A 22,185-nucleotide genomic window follows, 5' to 3' on the forward strand; every position below is an offset into this window, starting at 1 on the left:
AAACCATTATATACACAGGTTAAGGCCGTTGATGCTGATGAAGATTCATCCTCAGTTGTTGAATACAGCATTTATGAGGTTGGTTCATCTGGAGTAAAGGATTTATTTGGAATCTACCGTCACACAGGAGAATTGTATTTGGTTAAAAGTGTTGCTTCCAAAGGTTAGTGCACTTCTTGTCCTCGTTCAATGTTTCCAGCCTACTTTGTGTAACATATCTATAATTGTTTTTTTATTCTTATTTCAGAGAACCAAATATTCCAGTTTTTTATTCGTGCTCAAGATCGTGGTTCACCTTCTTTATCTTCTGAAGTGCCTTTGGATGTTTATATAATGAGTCCTCAAGATGTTGCTCCACTTTTTGAGCGAAGAGATGATAAATTTTTTATATCTGAAAATTCTCCTCCCGGTAAGAATATTGTTGATAACCATAGTATAGTTATTAATACAAATATGCACTAGTCTAAAGGTTCCATGGCTACATTTTTTTGATCTATGATTCATTTTTCCATTAGAATTTCTAGATATAGCCAATTACCCCAAAGCTTAACTATTTAACTTTCTATGCCTGCAGACATGAGTTATTGTAATATATGTGTAGTGTGTGGTTTGAGAATTTTTTGTGCCAAATTATTTAGGTTTTAGGTACAGTAGTGTATAATTCCTGTGTCCATCCAAAATTCCCCAAATTTGTTAGACTGCTGCTAATAATAAACTTTGAATTCATTTATTTCATAAATTATATTATATTTCCACTGGAGTGATATATGTTGAATAATTAAGCATGGTTCAACTAGTTTCTGATAAATGCAAAATTGAGTGTTGTTTCTTTTTGTTTCTAAACAAATATAAGTTTTCACTATTGAAAATGGAAAATTAGAAAAATTATCTAAAAGATCTCACCAGGGATGATTGAAGGGACAGAAATCAAGATGCAAAGTTTATGTTTTGTTGTAAATACCAGAATCGTAGCCTCCGAAAGGTAACAGGGATTTAATTCTTTAAAATAGGTATTATGTCTTTTATTGTGACCATAAATCCCTTAAACTAAATGGCTGTCCCTCTGTGAGATGTTTCTTTCACTAGATATTCTAAACCTAGTTTTTTGAATTGCAGAAAATAATTCGGATTTGTTTTCATGTGATGCAATCAATATGTTTACCCACAGGTGAAATTATTACAAGACTCAAAATGGTAACCAATGGTACGGTCAAGTTCCGTATTATTTCTGGCAATGACAATAGTGAGAATCCATTATTTGATGTCAATGAGCAAGGTCAGCTTTTCTTGGTGGGAAAACTGGACAGAGAAGTTCAAGACACTCACATAATTGCAATAGTTGCCGAGACAGACTCCAGTCCTCCACTTACAGCTCTTACAGATGTCACCTTAATGGTTCTGGATGAAAATGACAACTCTCCTGTCTTTGAGAGTAGCCCATACAAGCTATCACTTGCAGAAAATATTGAGGAAGGAACTGCTGTAATGAAAGGTATTATATCCTTTATCTTCCCCTTGTTTTTCCAGAGAGTAAATATTTATGCATCCATGATACCTCACCATTTATATGCCCTACTTATGCCTTCTCATTTTTCTTTTTTCATAGTGACTGCCAATGACAGAGATCTTGGGAATAACGGTGAAGTGAGATATTCTTTTGGGTCTGAAATTGGTGAACTGGCTAATGTTTTTGCGATTGATGCATACACAGGTTGGATCACAACGTTAGTGCAGTTAGATGCTGAGAAAAAGCCTCACTATGAGTTTCAAGTTGTTGCCACTGACAATGGAAAGCCTAAGCATTTCGCTCGCACTAATGTATTCATACACCTGAAGGATTACAATGACAATCCTCCGATTTTTACCAGCAGTCACTACATGGCAGCTGGTAAGTGTTATATCTAAGTTCTTTCAAGTCTTTTGTTTCACGGTTTGCTCTTCTGCTTGGATATGCATGCTAAATGTTCCCAGGTTATTATAAGCTTTCTCTCTAATATTCCTCCATTTTCCTTGTTTCATGGTATTAATTTTTCTCTTAATTTGTAGTGAATGAAGATGCCCTACCTGGCACTGTTGTTGTTCAGCTATCTACTAAGGATAAAGACACTAGCTTGGTTTCTCCGGTCCAGTTTTTTATTACTAATGGGGATCCCATGTCTCAATTTCAAATAAGACAAACTGGAGAGGTCTATGTTGCAAAGTCACTGGACCGGGAAAAAGTGAGCAACTATATTTTGGATGTGATATGTACAGATGGTACATATATTGCCAAAACTTCAGTCACCATTGATGTCCTAGATGCAAATGGTGAGTTAATGCATGTAATATATCACCTTATGGTTGTATAAATATGATGCCTAAAATTAATAACTCACTGAGTTTGATAGCTGCACCTTTTCATTAATTTTTTAGGGTGTATTGCAATTTTATATTTTTAGAGCTTTTCCATTATCTTTCAAATATTCTGGATGATCTGTTAGAAATATATGTGCATATAGAAACTCAGGAAATGAGTCAAAACCTCCTTGTAAAATAGTCATAGCACTTGTAAGGTGGTGTTATAAGGTAATGGATAAGGACAATACTTTTCATTTGTCATTTGATGCCATTAATCCCTCACTGTTGCACCATTGATTCTGGTTATAAGGGAAATTAAGAGACCTCTGTTCTTATTCAGTTATAAGGAAAATTAATGCATATTTAATGGTAGGTCCACCCTCATATTATTCACAAATTAATTACTTAAGATGGCATGGATTAATTATGAAAAGCATAAATGTTGGTATTCTCCATTACATATTATGACATTGGCTTATCATTTTGAGGGCAGAAGTTAATTTTTATTAGTGTTTATCCTTATATTTGATCACAAATATTTTTCTATTCATGCTCCCTAATTTCCTAGGCACACTTCTTTCTTCACATGCAGTCTTTAAAAATATGTGTACTCATACACTTTAAGTTCACTATGCTTCTTGTCATTTATGTGTAAAGTGCACCTTTGATGCTTACATAGGTACATGATTTTATTCCTCAATAAAATGCACTTAACATTTTTCCTCTGCCTCAAAAGGAAATGGAATAATCATTGTATAATGGCTGAAATGTTTTACAAATAGAAAGTACATTATTTTATGTTTCTCCAGATAACCCTCCGTATTGCTTGCGGTATCGCTATCGAGAAGTTCTATCAGAAGGCTTGCACCCTGGTAGCTATGTTCTTACAGTATTAGCTACTGATATGGACGAAGAGCCTAATGCCAACTTGCGCTACTACTTAACTGGAAATGGAGCCGAAAAGTTCATATTGGACAAAACATCTGGTAAGTACTGTGAAATTTATTTTCTAGCCTCCATGGGAGGAACATGAAAGTTTTTTTCAAAAAGTTACTTTAGATTTCATGTTGAAAATTCCTTTGAAAGTTTTTCAATGAAATTATATCAAAATGTTCATGCATTGGATAAAACTTAATTTGAATGCTATAAATTGTTCATAGGAATTACATATTTTGATTTAATAATGTTAAATAACAGGATAGAGTTGTATAAAAATACCTAATATCCAGTGTAAAAATATATTAATTTATTTTCAAAAATTGGCATTGAGCACACTTGTTACAAATTGTGAACGTTATCAGTTTTTGATTCTAACGGGAGAGAAATTGGTTGATACATTTATTTGAGGATTAAGGGTAAATAATAATTCATGAATCATTTAATATGTATTGATTCTTGGCTCACTGTATGTATGGTGAGCATCAATCTTGATTATTTTATCGCATTTGATTGATTTTTGTTGGTTGGATTGCAAATAATGATCCAGTTGGGTCATGATGAGAGATATTGCCTCTATTGTTGATTAAACTGGGCCTTTAATGTTTCTGAACTCAGGAGTATATATATCAAGCATTTTATTAACTTTTTCAGGTCATCTGAAGACAGGTGCTCGACCACTTGATCGTGAGAAGCAGTCAAGGTTTCGGCTGATAGCACACGTGCAGGACAGAGATAGGCCTGAGTGGGAATGCTCATCTCAGATTGAAATAATTCTCTCTGACCTCAATGATAATGCTCCAATTTTTTCAATGTCCTCATACAGTGCCACTCTGCCAGAAAATACAGACATTGGGACCCTAGTGGCTAAGGTCCATGCCACTGACCTAGACATTGGTGAGACATTAATTTCTCTTTGCATGTTTTTGAGAAGGTGATCTGTTATGTTTCTGGCTATGATGTCAGACTTGAGATTTAATTCCCAAGGGCTGCAGTATCTTTTAAGTGGTGTTTCCTGACCCTCTGGTGGCTCCAGTCCTCTAAAATTGGGACTTTTTGATGAAGTCATTAAATTTCATCACTCCTAAAAATTCCAAAATTTGGAGGACAGTCCTTGAAAGCCATACCGTTGTTGTAATTATTCAAAGTTATCTGTTCTTCCTACCATTTTGTAGCCACTTCTTTGTATCAATATTTGTAGTACTGCAATGTATTTTAAAAGGTTTTTTCGAGGATACAACCTTGCAGTTCTTATTATTTACACTTGCAAAATTTTCTATTTGCTGCAGAACAATTATAATTGATGTAATTTATCGTTTCTTGATTCTTCTTTTTCAGGAATAAATAAGAAAATAAACTACTCATTCATGAACTCAGCAAATCAGCATTTTAAAATTGCTTCAGACAGTGGTATAGTGACTCTAGCTAAGCCATTGGACCGGGAGCAAAGGGCAATATTCAATTTGACCATCAAAGCCACTGATCAAGGAATTCCTCAGCTCTCGACCACTGTAGCTTTGATTGTAATAGTTCTGGACATAAACGACAACCCACCTGAATTTGAGAAGAAATTTTACTCTGGTGTGGTGGCTGAGATAGATCCAGTTGGAACAGAAGTTGTCAGAGTTTTGGCAACATCAAGAGATGCCGGTGTCAATGCTGAAATCACCTACTCAATTGTTGGGGGAAATGACCATAAGAAGTTTGAAATTCATAATAAAACAGGTGATTTATTCTTAAATATTTGTACTGTATCATAATTCTCAGCAATATGCAATTTTTGTGCTGCTCTGCAGGAAATTAAATGCCTTGCCAGGGGGTGACAATGTTGACATTATTTTTTTATATCTCCAGGAATCATAAAAGTAGTTGACCATTTGGATTATGAAAAGGCAAAGGACTATGTGCTCACTATACAAGCAGTAGATGGAGGAACACCTCCATTGAGCAATCATGCAACAGTAAACATATCTGTTACTGATAGCAATGACAATCCTCCTGTGTTTACTCAAGTGAGTTACAATGCTCGAATAAGGGAAGATGCGCATGTTGGAGACAAAATACTGCAAGTAAGTAGTATTGATAGAATACATTTTTCAGGGTATATATTTGGGGAGGGAATCCAATAATCTTGTTATTTTCATCTATGTGGTAGAATTGAAATGTACTAGAAAGTGCTCTTCCTTAAGTCACTCTGCACTTTCTATCATATTCTCTTCCTGAGTCTCGCTTTTGGATATCTGCTAATAACTTTGATGTTTTCCTTTTTAATCAATCTATGAATTTCATGTAGGAATTCCTAACGTTTGAGTACTTACCTACCTTTTTTGACTACTACGTTTTTGACTTTAGGTTGATAATTTAAACCAAGTTTCCAGCATTGTTATGTTGTACATTACTTTCCATTTATATTGTTAAATTGCTATTGAAATATCTTATATAATTCTTTCAGAGTCTCATTTAAGTTACTGGAAAGGGTAAATTGAGGTTTTTTCATCCTCTTATTAGCCTGATTATATTAAATGATATTGCCTTAAGCTGTAATCGGTAAAAGCCATAAAAAGTTTAAAAAAAACTATGAAAGGTAAAAGCTCTAAAGCCGTGAAACCTTTTACAGCTTAAGGGAATATTATTTAATATAATCAGTGTATTTATGTTGCTGACAAAGTTGCTCATCGTAGATCTAGAATAAGTGTATATGCCATTCATGCCTTTCGATAAAAAGCAGTAACTCTTGCAGTGGAAGAGTTTTTCTCAATCCAATCAGAGTCAAGGCATCTCTCCCCCGTGATATGTATTTCACTATATTGCATTCATAAAACCTGCATGAAAGTCAACCGGTTTGATCCAGAGAGGTGGTTCCAATTACTACTTATGCAACCTAATATTAAAGCTGCTTATTTGGAGGGGAGGTGATGCAAGCTGCTTCATAACCACCATACCAGAATCCCCTGTCAGTAGCCTTTTGATAGTGTGAGCTCATGCTAGAAACCATTCTGCTACATGTTGGGAATGTACCTACCAGATGCAGTTAGGCATTATTACCTTGATGATCTCGTAACTTGAATGATGTAACGGCAATTTTTAAATGGTCAAACTGCACGATTACAGTGTCTATCATCTAATAATGGTTCATTGCAATCTCATAGGTTATAGCAAATGATTTGGACAGTAAGAATAATGGAAAGGTAACATATCATATTGAGCGAGGAGACAGGCACCAGCAGTTTGCTATCAATGAAAAAACAGGCTACATCTCAGTGGCCGGACGACTTGACCGGGAAATGGTAAGATATTCCTCATGGTTTGCCTGTCATCATCATTTGTGTCATCTGCAGGTCATAAATCTTTTATTAAAATATGATTTTGTTGCAGACTTCAAATTATGTCCTCGAAATCTATGCCCAAGATCTTGGAGTGCCAAGCCTTTCATCCTCTGTTATGGTCAACATTGAAATTTCAGATGCCAATGACAACCCTCCTGTGTTTTCTAAATCAAATTACACAGCTATTGTTCAGGTATGCTGCCCGACTGTATTATTTTCAGTTGTAATGTATATTAAACTATTCACCTCTATTAGTGTTCATCATGGTGACTTATTTGATTCTTTTTTATCTCTGAATAGGAGGACAAGCCTCTTGGCTTTTCTATTTTGAAGTTCATGATCACTGATGCTGATGGTCCTCCAAATGCTGGTCCTTATACCTTTGACTTCCGTTCAGGCAATGAAGGGAATGTTTTCAGACTGGAGCAAGATGGTGTCTTGCATACAGCAGCAAAGTTCAACCACAAGATCAAAGATAGCTACCTCCTTCATATACGTGTGTTTGATAATGGGACACCACCTTTGTACTCTGATACATGGGTCAGCGTCAAGGTAACTTTCCATATCAATGTGCCATCATGAAATAATTGTCGAATTCCACTCCAGCTATTATAAGAAGCCTCCAAAAGCTAGTATAGGGATTGACAACATTTTATCAGCAAATTTTGCCATTGTACGAAGAAATGATAAATTATTCAAATAGCTCTTTGTGAGAGACAAAAACAATTCATAACAAGTATTATTCCTCTTAAACATTTGTAATTCAAAATTTTGACTACATTTTGTTTATATGAATTAATGATTGATGATTTCTATGACTAATGAACCACTTCCTTCTCTTCTTTTTTCATAGGTCATTGAGGAATCTCAATACCCTCCAGTGATAACACCATTGGATGTGGTAGTGAATGCTTTTGAAGATGAATTCCCTGGCGGAGTCATTGGAAGAATTCATGCCACTGACCAAGATCCATATGATGCCTTGTCTTTCCGATTGGTACCATCAACAACTATACCCAATCCAAAAGAGCTTTTTGAAATTGGCAGGGAAGATGGCACTATTATTGCCTTACCGCATCTTGACACAGGAGAATATCGTTTAAACATTTCAGTCTCAGATGGAAAATTTGTGTCATACATCATAGTTTCTGCAATGGTGCGTCCAATAACTGAGGATATGATTGAAAATGCAGTGACCTTGCGTTTGCAGGGTGTCAGTCCAGAAGAGTTTGTTGTCAGCCATCTGAAGGGGTTCACGAAAGCAATTCGTGAGGCTGTTGTGGCTTCATCCCTCAAGGATGTTGTCATCATCAGTTTGCAACAGCCAAATGACTGGCCTGGAACACATCTCCATCGAGGTTCAAGAGCTGCCGGGTCGAAGGATCTGGATGTCCTCTTTGTGGTTCGGGCCAAAGGGGGTGGATATTACCTTGCAAAAATGGTGAAAGAATTAGTTTGGGGTCGGCGTTTGGAAGTTGAGAACATGTTAGGATTCAGCATCAAGGAAGTTTCTATTGAACGGTGCACCAACACATACTGTATTCATGGCCTTTGTCAAGACAAAATAGCTCTTGATCCCAGCTTGGTGGTCACTGTTTTAACAGATCTGGCAGCTTTTGTTGCACCACGGCACCATCACAAAGTTGAATGCAAGTGCAAAGAAGGCTATGAAGGTGAGCTCTTGTGTATCATTTAGTTTAATAATAGTCATGCAATCATAATTTATCTTCAAGGATTGCTTGCTGTTGTTATTACAGTATAGCATCCTGGAGTAATTCCTTTGTGGAAAAGAATTCATAGGCCTAGATTTTTTTTAAATACAAAAATCCTTGATGAAAACATTGTATTATGCATCCTAAATTGTTTTTACTCTAAAAAAGTGAATATGTATATTGAAAAGACGAACCCCAAGTATGAGATGTGTGATTTAAACCTATAGCCTTTGAAAATAGACTGAAGTAACAATCATTTTTCTGCTGGTTTTCTAATCCTCAAAATGTTTTTATATCAGGGGAGCGCTGTGAAACAATGGTGAATGAATGTGCCCGAGATCCATGTGTGCCTTTCAAGGTGTGTATCCCAGATGCATCAGCCCAAGGTTATTCCTGCCAATGCCCAGAAGGATTTGCTGGACCAATATGCAATATCGACATTTCTAAATGTCATGATGAATCATGCTACATACCAAGAAATCCAGTGTCATTCAGTGGAAAAAGTCATGCTCACTACAGAGTGGAAAAGTCACATGTGAAGAGAGTTTTGGAGCAAAGACTCAACCTTTCCCTTCGAATCAGGACAGTTCAACCAACAGGAAATCTTATGTATGCTGAAGGAAAAGTGGATTATAATGTGCTTGAGGTAAGTCTTGTACCATTGTATCATTTTTCATAAAATTTTAATTGTAATGGTTATCAATGAATTCACACTGTTTGCAATACTGACTCTACTGTTGTGGAAAATGCAAAACAGCATTAAGAAGTCAGTTACTATATCACATTTTAAATCATGTGTGATTGTTTGTATTTGGCCTTGTAAAATGAATTATCCCCGACTTCCCTCCTCTACAACCCCCATTATGTCACGGCTTGGTTTTCATCTAAAAACCCTCCTATTCATTTGCTGTATCTATGATTTCAGAATGAAATCAGCTTTTTAATGATTCAAAAACTTTTGTATGCATGTGTAAGTAATAATATTGAGACTTTCAGGTTAAATTAATAGTTCCCAATTAGTTTGATTATTTGCAAAGATAATATGAAACCTATTTCAGTTATTAATTATTATTATTTGATAGTTAACCATGTAAAGTAGGTTTTTGATGGGCACATGCTTAGGGCCACCACATTTCTAAGCCTTACCCAGCATCTTACCACCACAATATTAACTGACACACTGACTACAATACTGACAATATCTTAAATACATACTATATTAAACTCTTATTTAATTCTTCCTCCCATTATTTCATTGAGCATACTACCTTGATCAAAAATTTCCCGGAATTTATTCAGAAAATTAAAAATACAAGTTTATTCATCTAAATCTATATTGTCCCCTTCAAAGTAATCCCCATCGACTGCAACACACTTATGCCAGCGCTTGATCCAATCCTCGAAACATTTTTTATATTCGGTTTTCGGTATGTCCATCAGTGCTTCCTGCGATTTTTCCATTACTTCCTCTCGGCTGCTAAAACGCGTTCCCCGTAATGGTTTTTTAACTCGATTGAACAGAAAGAAGTCACAGGGAGCCAAATCAGGTGAATTCGGTGGCTGTTGGATGGTATTTGTTGCATTTTTCATCAAAAAATTACGAATAATGATAGCACTGTGCGACGGTGCGTTATCATGGTGCAAAATCCACGAGTTTTCTGCCCACATTTCTGGTCTCTTTCGGCGAATTGCTTCACGCAAACGTCTCATAACGCCCAAATAATACTCTTTGTTTACTGTCTGGCCTTCTGGCAAAAATTCATGATGCACTACACCGTTGTAATCCATGAAAACCGTCAGCATTGCCTTCTTTTTTGACTGAAAACGACGTGGTTTTTTTGGTCTCGGCTCATTTGGTGAACGCCATTCACTTGCCTGATGTCTGGATTGCGTGTCGTACTTATAAACCCACGTCTCGTCTCCAGTAATGATCCTTTTGATGAATGTGGGATCGGATTCAGCCTCGCAAATCATGTCTTTTGCGACGTCAACACGGTCTCTTTTTTGCATGAAATTGAGGTCTTTTGGAACCAACTTTGCTGCTACACGACGGAAACCCAAATCATTAACCACAATGTCTTGGGCGGATCCATAGGCAATGTTCAAGTCCTCCGCTATTTCTCTGATGGTTAATTTGCGGTTATTGACCAACATTTCTTTTACTTTATCAATTTTTTCACCGACTTTCGATGTCGATGGTCTGCCACTGCGTTCATCATCTTCGATTGACTCACGACCACTTCTGAACCGCTCGTGCCACTGGTAAACGACCGTTTTTTTTAGAGAATCGTTGCCGAAACACTTTTCCAACATTTCCAACGTCCGTGCGCCACTAAATCCGTTTTTTACGCAAAATTTAATACAAGTTCGTTGTTGGAAATTTAAATCCATTTCTGCAATTGTAAAAAATCGCCAACACACACAGAGATAGATGTACTCTTGGCTACGTAACTTTTGCAAACGTCAAGTTATGACACTAAGATTTAAAGGGAATATCAACAACAGATGTACCAATTTAACAAAAAAAACAGAACTCAAATCGGAACGATGGGAGCGCCACACGGTGGTTATTCCGGGAACTTTTTGATCAAGGTAGTATCCATCCTTTTCCTCCACCTTCCTTGCATACCTAATGTTTTCCCCTCTTTCACTTTGATGGATATTTTTTCTGTTCATTTTAGGTGGTCAATGGAATGGTTCAATATAGATTCGACCTCGGGAGTGGTGAAGGAATGGTTCGTGTGAGCAGTATTTATGTGAGTGATGGCCGCTGGCATGAAATCTGCCTTGAAAGGGAAGGAAGTAATGCCCACATTGCTGTGGATGGAAGGCATGTGGCTCATGGTGCGGCACCAGGTGCAAATGATTACCTCAACCTACAGTCAGAGGACATATTCTTTGGTGCAGAGGTCCGGCGCCATCCAACCGTCCTTGGATTTCAGGACACACAGAGGGGATTCTCAGGTTGCATGGATGACATCAGGTTAGATGGAATACCAGTCCCACTACACATGAGCGGTGGTGGAATGGGTGCTGGCGGCAGTGTCGCTTTGTTGAGACAGTTTGCCAACGTGGAGTTCCGTTGTGAGGGCCAGATGACCCCTCCAGGACCCTGTGGTTCCCAGCCATGCCTAAACGGTGGCACTTGTGAGGAGTTCCAGGTGGACGGATTGCCCAGCCATAGGTGCCTTTGCTATGGGAGGTTTGTTGGTCCAGCTTGTGAGATTGACATGGATCCATGTGCCTCATCGCCTTGCCTGCATGGGGGAAGATGTCACGCCACGACCGGGGGCTACAACTGCGAGTGTGTTGATCCACGGTTGAGTGGCAGGCGGTGCGAGTATGGTCGCTACTGCAATCCGAACCCGTGCCGAAATGGCGGGGTGTGTGAGGAAGGTGACTCAGGGCCGATCTGCAAGTGTCGTGGGTTTACTGGTGAGTTCTGTGCCATGGACGTTGACGAATGCGTGGAGGGTGCACCAGGGATGGCCGGTCCATGTCTTGGAGGTGGCACTTGCATCAATGAGCCGGGGGGCTACCGGTGCGTGTGCCCTGCGGATGCCACTGGCCCTCGCTGTGGGAGCCCCCTCCATTCGACCAGGGTGACTTCGAACCAGCACAGCATCACCATGGAAGAGTTGGTGGGCATCATTGTGGCACTCTGCGTGCTACTATTCTTGGTCATCCTTTACATACTTTTCCGTCGATTTCGTGTCAAGCACTCACGTGAGAGGGCCAACAACATCAACAATGAGACAAGGAAGGACATGGTGTTGAATTCGGCGAGGCCTGAACCCGACTTCAAGCGAAGTTCCAAGCTGAGTAACCTGGAGATCAGTCAGGTAAGTGTTCTGAGTGGATGTATACCCTCATCTGCCTTCCTTTTTTACCCTTGTATGTGCATGCTAATAAATTGACATTGAACTTGGAAACGTAATTTAAAGCAATTACTGTTACTTTGCTCGGTTGTGTCTTTTTTGAATCATTATTACATTTCCTTTGCTCTGTGAGGCATGACACCCTAAATTCCTAACTCTTACTGGTTTTCTCCCACTATTGTCACAGTATTAATGTTGCCAAAGCCAATTATTCATATTTTTATTTGTTCTTTGCAGAACTTTTTATCTTGTGAATGGTTGTGAATTGAGAAATTTATTTTTGATATTTTCATTTCTATTAATCTATAATTTCTAGTGTGTGAAATAACCTTATCAATTTTGATGTACTGTCATATTTTCATAATATCCTTCCTTGCGTTTGCTCTAACGTTTAGTGTGTGACCTAAGTGTGCTTTTTGGTTTTCCTCTCTTAAAAACACGTGCACCTCTTGGCTGGAACTTTGACCGCAACGAGAAGGTCCCTCCCCAGTGTCCCCCCCGCCCAGCCTCTTACACTCCAAGCGGGGCCAATGACCCCGCGGCAGCTGCCGCCGTTGCCTTCACCACACTCAACAATCTCGACACCCTAAGAAGCTATGGCTCAGCGGGTGACGAACTGGAAAGCACTGTTCCACCAGATTATCTCCGTAACCTGAACCATAACCACACTCGTGGGGGTGTCAGTAATGGTGGGGGGACTCTAGGGGGTGTGGCAACAACTCAGCTGCTGGTGCCAGTGTCCTCCCCAAATAGTGTTGGAGGCTCTGATAGCCTCCAAAAGCCTTGGGCCACCGAGACTGCCAATTTGGGGATGGGGGAAATGTTGGTAGTGGGTGGGGGGCAGCCCAACCCACACTTCGCGGTGGACAACAATAAAATAAAGAATGGTGAGTTAGCTTGTTGGAAACGGGGAGATGCTCTCCTTCAGAATTATTTCTTCTTAGTGGTATTTCTTCTTTATTTTACTGTATTAAGAAACAATAGGATGTAGCTAAGCTTGTAGCATCAATATTGAAATAGTTGAGTATTTATTTGTGTTAGCCAATAGAGTATTTATATGCACAAGTTCATGTATGCTGCAATCATCTTATTTATATAAGTTGGTAAAATTCAAATATTTGTAGTAATTTTTCTTCCTTTTCATATTTTATTTGGTTTAAATCTTTCATTTTATCATTTGTGAACTCTGGCATGAAACCTGATAGCTTTTTCCTTTAAACAATCTTGCAATATAATGACTACCAGAGCTTTAAAATCTATCATGATTAAGTAGTTATGCTAAATAGTTATAATTATTTAACATCTGATGACTCACTCTTTTTTCACTACTATTCATCTTAATGAGATACCTAATGAAAATCTGGCCTTTTCAATACTTGAGATTGATGACTTAACTTGGTAATGAATCATATTGCTTTAATTTACTGTATGAGCAACATATTACTAGGTATGTATGATTGGGTGAGTTTTTTTCTCGAGAGAAAAACCCTCAATATTAGGATTTGAATAGTATTTTTTTTTATAAACTGTAGTGTTGTTTTAGAATTATTTAGAAGGACCACTTCAAAATCTTTGCAGACTTGAAGTGCCCCTCGGAAGGAATCTATTCTCATGAGGTAACCTCGAGGGGGTTGATGGGTGGAGGGATTGGGGGAAGTGTGTTGCGGAATGGGATAGGTGTGGGAGTGGGTCGACCAGGGGTGGGGGGCACCAACGCCCCCCATGTGGGCATGGCTGGAACCTCTATCTCCTCGCTCAGCTCCATAGAGGACGATCCCCGCATGCTAGGGGGTATGTACGCAAGTCCCCTCCCCCCTCCTTCCTCCCCCCCTCCCACCCCATGCATCCCCATGAGGGATGTCCCGAGACTTGTTGGCATGGTTGATTATTCAATGCAGTGTGTCTGGAATGTACACCCAATTTATCCCCCTCCTCAATGCCTGGATTTTTTTTCATTCCTGCGTTTTCTTCCAACTGCACTTACATAGTTTTCTGCACCTTAACCAAAAATTATCTCACCCTGGTTATTTTCCCCTAGCCTAGTTGAATGTTAAAAAATTTTGATTTCATGAAATGTCTTTCCTCTCCTTAGGTTAATTGCTTATTGCTTGTAATTTGTGTTTTACATTCCAAAATAACCTTAATAAGGTTTGTCCTTTATTGGTCATGGAAATCTGTGAATAACCATTTGATCACTATCCACTAGTTCACATTTTGGTTTTAATGTCAACAAGATTCTAATCTGTCATTTGCTTGTACTGAAAAAAGGTATTCCTTCCTGGGAAATTCCTGTTGACCATGATAGAAGGGTCTTAATTCTGGCACTTATATAGACACTGAATCTCACTCCTCTTATTTTTGCTATAAGGTCAATAAATAATAATTGTCTTTTTTTGTTGCATAAAGATTTCTCATAATTATTTTAATTGGTTGCTTAATTATATGTATATAAATAGAAGAAGACTAAATCATTTAAAAACCATTACATAGTAAATTTTATCCAGTTACCTAATTTCAAGGTTTTTGATTCCCTCTTTAAATTGATTTTTATCCCCAAGGTATTCCATCATGACATACAAGTTTCTCCATATTTAAATTACTATTTTCAATTATTTGATATCTCATTCATTAATCACCTAGTTTTTATTTAAATATTACAGTGTAACAATAATCAAAGATATATTAAATGGTGATTTAACTGTTTCTTATATTGCCTTACTATGTATATGCATACATAGGTGCTGAGCATACTACTTGTAAATATACAATGGTATGACAACGAGTATGTATCTTAGAAGTAGGAAAGTACATTTTGGAAAATCAAAAGTGAATTTTCGTATTCTTTATTTTTTGTGCACTTCATTCTGTCTCGAAAAGCCTTAAGCTTAAATGATTAGCCAGGCATATTAACCTATTATAGTAGAAATGTATACATCCTGAATGTTTGCAAATATGTTATTACCACTGATTTTGTGAAGTTATTTAGCCTTGGGAAGGGTTATGGGAATTTAGTATTAATTTAGTAAGATATCCTATGAGTATTCAGTAGGTAATGATGTGTACGCTGACAATAATTAGTGGGATGCTTAAAATAAGGATAGTATTCTCTTGGAATATCAGCGGGATCATATTCTCAGGGAAATTGGAGAAAGTAGGGAGAGAAAAAGGTCATGAACTAAGCATCATACAGAACTAGGGTATTTATTATATTAATTACTGTTATCTGAGTAACCCAAATATGTATTATGTAAGCATGTACATATAAAAATCTACAGGGAAAATTATTTAAAATCCATTATGGAAAATTTGTTTTGAAATATTTGCAAACTTGATGCAGAAAAATTCAAGTGGTATGTATCATAACATTTGTAGTCCTATGCATACATAATTGAAGATTGAATTATAGATATTGTTTCTGTTTACTTATCAATTTTTTTAAAGGATTATGTTTTTCATATTTGATATTCAGAGCAAATGCATAAATATAGTAAACATAGTAGCCAAAATATTTTGCAATCGTGCCCTTTTTCTTTAATAGGCAGTGTCTGTAGTATTTCCTTGAGTATGGCTGCTGAAGATTTACCCTGTCACCATACCATTATTGCGAGAAGAACTTATGCTTATGCTCATTGGCCTTAGGGAGTGCTTTGTGCATTTTAGCTGTGCACTACATCATTTCTTTTTTGTTTTAAAAAGTTGCATAGCGATAATTAGTTATTTCATTATTACCAAACCTGTTCACTGCTTTGTAATATGCTTGTTAATTATCAAAATTGGCCACTACTCAAGCATACTCAGTAGTCAAAAAACCGCATTCATGGTACCATTTAATATAATATGAAATTTTTATAAGGAAAAGCATAATTTATTATCTTGAAATGATTATATGGTCTGTAAGCAAGTCAAATATAAAAACAAATTCCCTCTAATATATTTTTGGTTTTTTAACTTTTGAAACTGCAATCCTAAATAATTGAAAGATCGCAATGAAAACATTATCATATAAATGTAACATAGACCAATGGCTTTGATTTTGAAACTCATAGAATTTAGGAATGGGATTGTGATTGAATGGACTACATTTCAAGAGCATATGAAAGTAGCATACATTTGTAAAATTGCATCAATATTTTGCTGGTGTAATTCAGGGTATTTAATTTTTTGGTCATGATTCTCAAGGGAGACCCCTCAATATTATTTCTCTATGTATTCTTTCTTCGGTATGATGTAGACAATAAAGCAGGATTAGGTCATAATATATAGTACAAGTTGTTAGTAGAACTTGGAAAGGGAAAAGAAACAGTGGTAGGTAGGTAGAGTATCATGTGCATGTAAATCATTATTTATATTTATGGTGAATATGAATTTGTACTGGTAAATCTTGTGAGCTCTTATGAAAATCTTTAACTCTATATCAAGAATATCAGATGAAACAGCATAATAATGGATAAACTTAGCTAAACAGAGAACATTTCTTGTCATAAGCAAAAACCTTTTTTTTCCAGATATAGATACTCATGAAAGCAGTTATTGAAAACTTCTCATACCACAGTGTTTATATGATAAAACTATGTGATTGATAATTTGATGAACTCTAGTTAATTTGTGAGAGCATAACATTGTCCATAATTTGCTTTTACAATCAATTGCTTTTTTGCCAAAAATGCTTATGTCTTGCTGTTGTCCTTGGGCACATTGTGTAGGCTACCACTGGGACTGTTCAGACTGGGTTCGTCCAAGCCAAAACCCCTTGCCCAACATCACAGAGGTCCCTGGCAGTGAAATTCCCGACTCTTCCAGCTTCCACAGCAATGAAAGCAATGAATCAAACACTCACCACGGGGGAGGAACAATTGTTCCGGGAGGTAATAATAACACCAGTTGTTGATGGAAGTGTATCTTTGAAGGAAACATGTAAATCTTTCTGGATGTTGAGTAGTTTTGCTGCACTAATTTGGTATCTGGGATTGAAGCATTGACCAGAGTTGTTATGATGCCCTTTTCATCATGCTTTACTCTCTTTGGCTGGTTCTCAGTAACTGGGGTTAGGTAACTTGGAAAATTAAATATTGTCGCATCAGGATTACTTTTTATTCGCGATCATTGGGTTCTTCTATGAATGTACAATTGGTACTCATCATCTGTTCATCATTATATAATTGATACTCATTACCTTTCTCTTCCATTGATTGAATTTGTCTCAAAATTTCAAAAGTAGTACCCAATTAATAATTAGTTCACTGAAAGTTGTACTGCTGCTTTATACAATAGATAGTTTGTTACATCGTGGAGAGTTATGTTAGAATTATGTTTCACATAAATTTGTTTTCTTTTGGCAATGGTTTTTCTGAAACTTATATAGCCTGAATGAAATAAGGAAGTCCTAAAAAAGTGCTGAAGCCAAATATATATCCTAAACAATTGTGAAAAGTCACATTGGTATTTATTCATAGTAAAACTCCTAAACTTTTGATACTATGTAGTTGAAGTTGTATCCATCCAAAATGAAGTGGCAAGAGTTGACATCACTTTCTTAGTTTTGGTGATTATCCCATCACTACTATTTTATGATTTCAGATACCAGTGCTGTAATTTTGGTAATCATTTCTTTAAAAAAATTGGCCTGTAACATGCTGGTGCTATCACTTATTTTGCACTCTGCAATAAGCAACCTTTTTATATTACTTTTATCATCACTTATTCACCAGCTTTTTGACATCCACTGCCATAGTGCTAGCTGTATTAAATAGTGGTTACATAATATTTCAAATAATATTATTACTTTTATTGAAATGCCCTGGTGCACATTTCAGCTGAATCATCATAATTCAGAATATTTTATCTGTTATGCCTTGTTGCTAGATGTGCAATAGAAGGGTCAAATATGTATAGTGCCATATGATAAGTGATACATACCTGTACATTCATTTTATTACTAATGGAAATCATGCTACTTTTTTATCAAAGTTAATAGTTCATTTTTCATTGAACATTTTATCTTTTTGATCATTTTAAAAAAATGCAAATTTTTACAAACATCATGGCAAATTTCATCTGATAAACAATGTGTTCACACACTCTATGACATTTATGGCACTATAATTAAGAAGATCTAGTTGAAGAAAGCTTGGATAATTGACTCATTTTATCAAGCCATTTTATGCATATGGCCATTTTGCATATTTGATATTAAGTATGAATATATTCATGTGCATATTCAAATATATCATTTCAAAGGTAACATAAGTAAAATATTAGGCTGCAAAATGGGAACAGTCATCTGTGAGTTATTCTGTGGAATGTTGTTGACGTTGAGACTGCATTTCTTTCAGTGGTTAGGGGCAGTGGGATGGCCGACACAGGGAGAGACATTGAGACACTGAATGAGGAGGAGGATGGAGAGTCGGAGTATGTGGTGGACTCTGAGTGTGGGACTGAATTTGAGGGAGAGTGCCCCGACAGCCCACTTTTGAATGGTGGTAGGGATGAGGGAGGGGGACCAGATAGTGGGAGTGGTGGGGAGGAGTACCACTTCAAGAAGGATGGCAGCTATCTTCGGCACCCAAATCAGTACCTGCCAAGGTACAACGTTGGAAGTGAGACTGAGACAGATGAGGCGATGGTGCCCTTACGCGGTGGGGTAGCCAACTCGCGGCAGTTGAGTGGGGGGGCGGCAGAGGGTGATGACTCAGGTGATGAAGATGAGGCAGTGGTGGTTTATGGGTTCCCGAGGCCAAAACAGACTGCTCGTTTCGAGCCCGAGAGGTTGTCCAATGGTGAACTGGGGACCAGTTTGGGAGTCTCAGGACTTGACGAGCAGATGTCACTGTCAATGGGGGGTTGCACCAGCACCAGTGATCTCTCCAATGTGTGCGACATAGAGGACTCTGAATTTGAGACAGACATTAAAAAACTGAATGAAAAGTGGCCGGAGATCACGCATACTTCCGTTTGAGGATGGGTGGGAAGTGTAACCCTGGCCAAATTTCAGCTGTTCCCACCTAATGATGCTACATGAGGGTGGAAAGGAGTTAACTTTCAACCTTCATAGCTCTGGTGGTGACAAGAGAAAACCCAAGCACAATCCTTCTGTGATCTAAGAATGCCATGCATATGCCGGCTTACTACCACTGCTTAATGGTTTACTTTTTGGTGCTATGAAAGAAGACTGCTATTTTGGGATTGGCTATTTATAAAATGCCCATATCTTCGTCTCAGACATACACCTTCAATTTTAAACAGAATTGTACTGAGAAAATAAAAGATCCTTTTCAAATTGGTTTGAGAAAAGGCATGACCATGTGTTCCTTTTGTGCTGAGATGAATCTGTGGATATTTTGTGATAAGGAAGCTACTCAGGATAATGGATATAGAGGGCAGCACAGTGACTGTCACGCAAGTGTACTTCTCTCAGGTGGAAATTGTTTCAAACGTCCCTTTCTCACCGTTAAAAAAAATGAATGTAATGCAGTCTGTCTCATGCATTTTCATTTGCAATCCGAGTGAAAAGCATTTTTGTAAAACCTATTTGAGGTATGTGGTATCTCTTGTGAAGGAATGATTTTTTTAAAGAGACCATTCTTTTTTAAGTGCTACATTTGTGTCTCCTACTGTACTGTTTTTATTTATTTATTAATAAAACATCTGACACTGAAATAAAGAGTGGATGAAAGATATCAATCGTAGATTGAAAATAATATCTGTAAACTTGTACAGAAAATATCTTTGTACATACAAAAATGTTGAATATACATTGCCATATTTTTAAATATCCTGTAATGGTTTCATTTTTTCCAATCATGCCACTTCTTTCATTATTTTCAACTTTTTTCTAGCTTTTTTTCTCAGCAACACTGAAGAAAGAATATCAAGGTTGCTCAGTTGAGTGTATATCAATATAGTTATCAGTCAGCTATAGGGTAAGTAATGTAATGGTTATAGGTGCTATGACTGATTTTTTAGAGTAAATTAATTTGCTACTTGTAAATGCCCACACCAGTTGTTACAACTATAGGTTCAGTAAAGTGGAACCTTGCTCAATGCACACCTTGCATAGCAAGCAATTCACATAACGAGCCAAAATATTTTTTTTAAATGACTGACTTAATAAGTGACTTTCAGCGTAACAAGTGATGAGGAGAGGGGGATCCCTGGGGTTATTTTGTTTCTGTTGGTGTTAGTACTCGCCACACATTCCGCTAACATCTTAGTGTCACTAGTGATCACACATTTTTCCAAATCTGTGTTCAGATGTATTATTTGTGATTTTTTTGTGCAAATTTCAATAACCCTGGTAAAGATGTCCCTGAAAAAAAACCAAAAGAAAACAGCCAGAGGACTTAGGCCAGGGCTGACCGTAGAAATAAAGACAAAAATCATTGAATAAAAGTAGAATGAGGTGTGAATGTGGCTGATTTAGTGTGTACATACAATCAGTTGGCATCAACGATTTGTGCTATCCTCAAGGATGAGGTCAAGGACATAGATGCATCAAAGGGAGTGGGGAGTAATAAGAATAATTGCAAATACCTCTCATGTGACTAAATGAAAAGTAATTGCAATGCAATGCTATTAATGAGAACATCAATTGTGAGAAGGCGAAAGTGATTTTCGCTGACCTTGTCAAGAAGATGCCTGGATCATCAATAGCCAAAAAAGAAGTATTTAAGGGAACCCATGAGTGATTTGAGATGCTTAAGAGAAGAACTGGCATCCACAGAATTGTGAGGCATGATGTAGCACCGAGCTCTGACTCAAAGGTGGCAGAGAACTTGATCGGTGACTTCAAGAAGCTCATAGATTCTGAGGGTTACCTGTCACAACAGGATTTTAGTTGTGTTGTGATGGGTCTTTTTTGAGTAACCTTGTGAAGCATCAGCAAAAACAGATAAATGTCTCCAGACTGCTTCATAATAGAAAAGATTTAGGTGTATACTATAAATAATACAGTAATTATTTTGGTTGGTTTTGTTTTCTACAAATCAAATTTGCATTCCAGGTTGGTTCATTCCACAAAGAAGGAAAGGTAAAGATGATTCAAAATCTTAAACAATTTTTATATATATTTCTTTGAATAAACCTCGAGCATAATTTATTATTTTGGCATGGAATGCATTATTGTATTTTGCATTAATTTATATGGGAAAAATTGTTTCGTCTAACAAGTGTTTTCCTCTATAAAAAAGATTCCAGAATGAATTATACTCGTTGTGCAGGTTATATTGCACTATTTAAAATGAATTATGAATTTTTGTAAACGTTATCTTAGGTTCTAGTTGTTGTAACCATAGAAAAATTCTTATGAAAAGCCATTTTTTGTCTTTATCACTATAAATTTATAAATAATTTTAATTTCCAGTAAATATATGAGCATTAGTAATGAAATTAAAAATACAAAGTAACTTTCCACTGTTCTTTATTAGCGTACGACCGGTTACGCTAATAAAGAACAGTGGAAAGTTACTTTGTATTTTTAATTTCATTAACATGAATTTCCACAAGGTTGAGCCAGAAACAATTTAATATGAGCATTAGTGTTTACCGGAACATTTAGTTCTCACAAAAGAACATATCTTTTGTTAGAACCTAACTCTTATTTCTCAAGAGATCGAACTTTATATATGTATGTATAAAATAATAAAAACGTGTAATAAAGATACAGAAAGAGAATATGATGTAGATGAGGACAGCCTAGGTCCAGGATTACTCAACGGTGAGGTAGAAAGGGCATTGAGGGTATTAAAATCAAATAAGGCAATGGGCGTAGACAGCTTTCCCATGTAACATCTTAAAGGTTTGGTAAAATGTGGGAGGAAGAGTTTTTGGTGGATTCATTCATAGTATTTATGAGAGAAATCTGGCCGGAAGACTCGGTCAAATCGGTGTTAGTTCATATTCCAAAAAAGGAAAGATGGCCATATGTAAGGGCTACAGAACACTAAGTCTGAATGCGCATGTAGTGAAAGCGGTTCTCAGGATTATTAATCCTGAAACACT

The 22,185-nt window shown here is 37.0% G+C and overlaps 1 protein-coding gene across 3 annotated transcripts in view; it reads left to right on the forward strand.

The window, feature by feature from the left end:
- kug (FAT atypical cadherin kugelei) overlaps positions 1-19,936 on the forward strand; it is a 497,170-nt gene extending 477,234 nt beyond the window's left edge. For 2 of the 3 annotated variants that reach the window (XM_071596916.1, XM_071596917.1), the window contains 19 exons: positions 19-163; positions 248-409; positions 1,169-1,492; positions 1,607-1,888; positions 2,047-2,307; positions 3,147-3,323; positions 3,928-4,170; positions 4,612-4,998; positions 5,128-5,342; positions 6,423-6,560; positions 6,649-6,792; positions 6,900-7,151; positions 7,453-8,272; positions 8,611-8,957; positions 10,993-12,153; positions 12,668-13,076; positions 13,768-13,980; positions 16,893-17,054; positions 18,522-19,936. In XM_071596916.1, coding sequence (XP_071453017.1) covers positions 19-163; positions 248-409; positions 1,169-1,492; positions 1,607-1,888; positions 2,047-2,307; positions 3,147-3,323; positions 3,928-4,170; positions 4,612-4,998; positions 5,128-5,342; positions 6,423-6,560; positions 6,649-6,792; positions 6,900-7,151; positions 7,453-8,272; positions 8,611-8,957; positions 10,993-12,153; positions 12,668-13,076; positions 13,768-13,980; positions 16,893-17,054; positions 18,522-19,144 — 6,465 coding nt within the window. In that variant the 3' untranslated portion in view covers positions 19,145-19,936. The remainder of the gene's footprint in view (positions 1-18; positions 164-247; positions 410-1,168; positions 1,493-1,606; positions 1,889-2,046; positions 2,308-3,146; positions 3,324-3,927; positions 4,171-4,611; positions 4,999-5,127; positions 5,343-6,422; positions 6,561-6,648; positions 6,793-6,899; positions 7,152-7,452; positions 8,273-8,610; positions 8,958-10,992; positions 12,154-12,667; positions 13,077-13,767; positions 13,981-16,892; positions 17,055-18,521) is intronic. The other variant, XM_071596919.1, reaches the window with a different exon arrangement.
- The last annotated feature ends 2,249 nt before the right edge of the window (positions 19,937-22,185 follow it).

This window comes from Hetaerina americana, unplaced genomic scaffold (assembly GCF_022747635.1).
Source record: "Hetaerina americana unplaced genomic scaffold, ioHetAmer1.1.p SCAF_8, whole genome shotgun sequence".
NCBI classification, from domain to species: domain Eukaryota; kingdom Metazoa; phylum Arthropoda; class Insecta; order Odonata; family Calopterygidae; genus Hetaerina; species Hetaerina americana.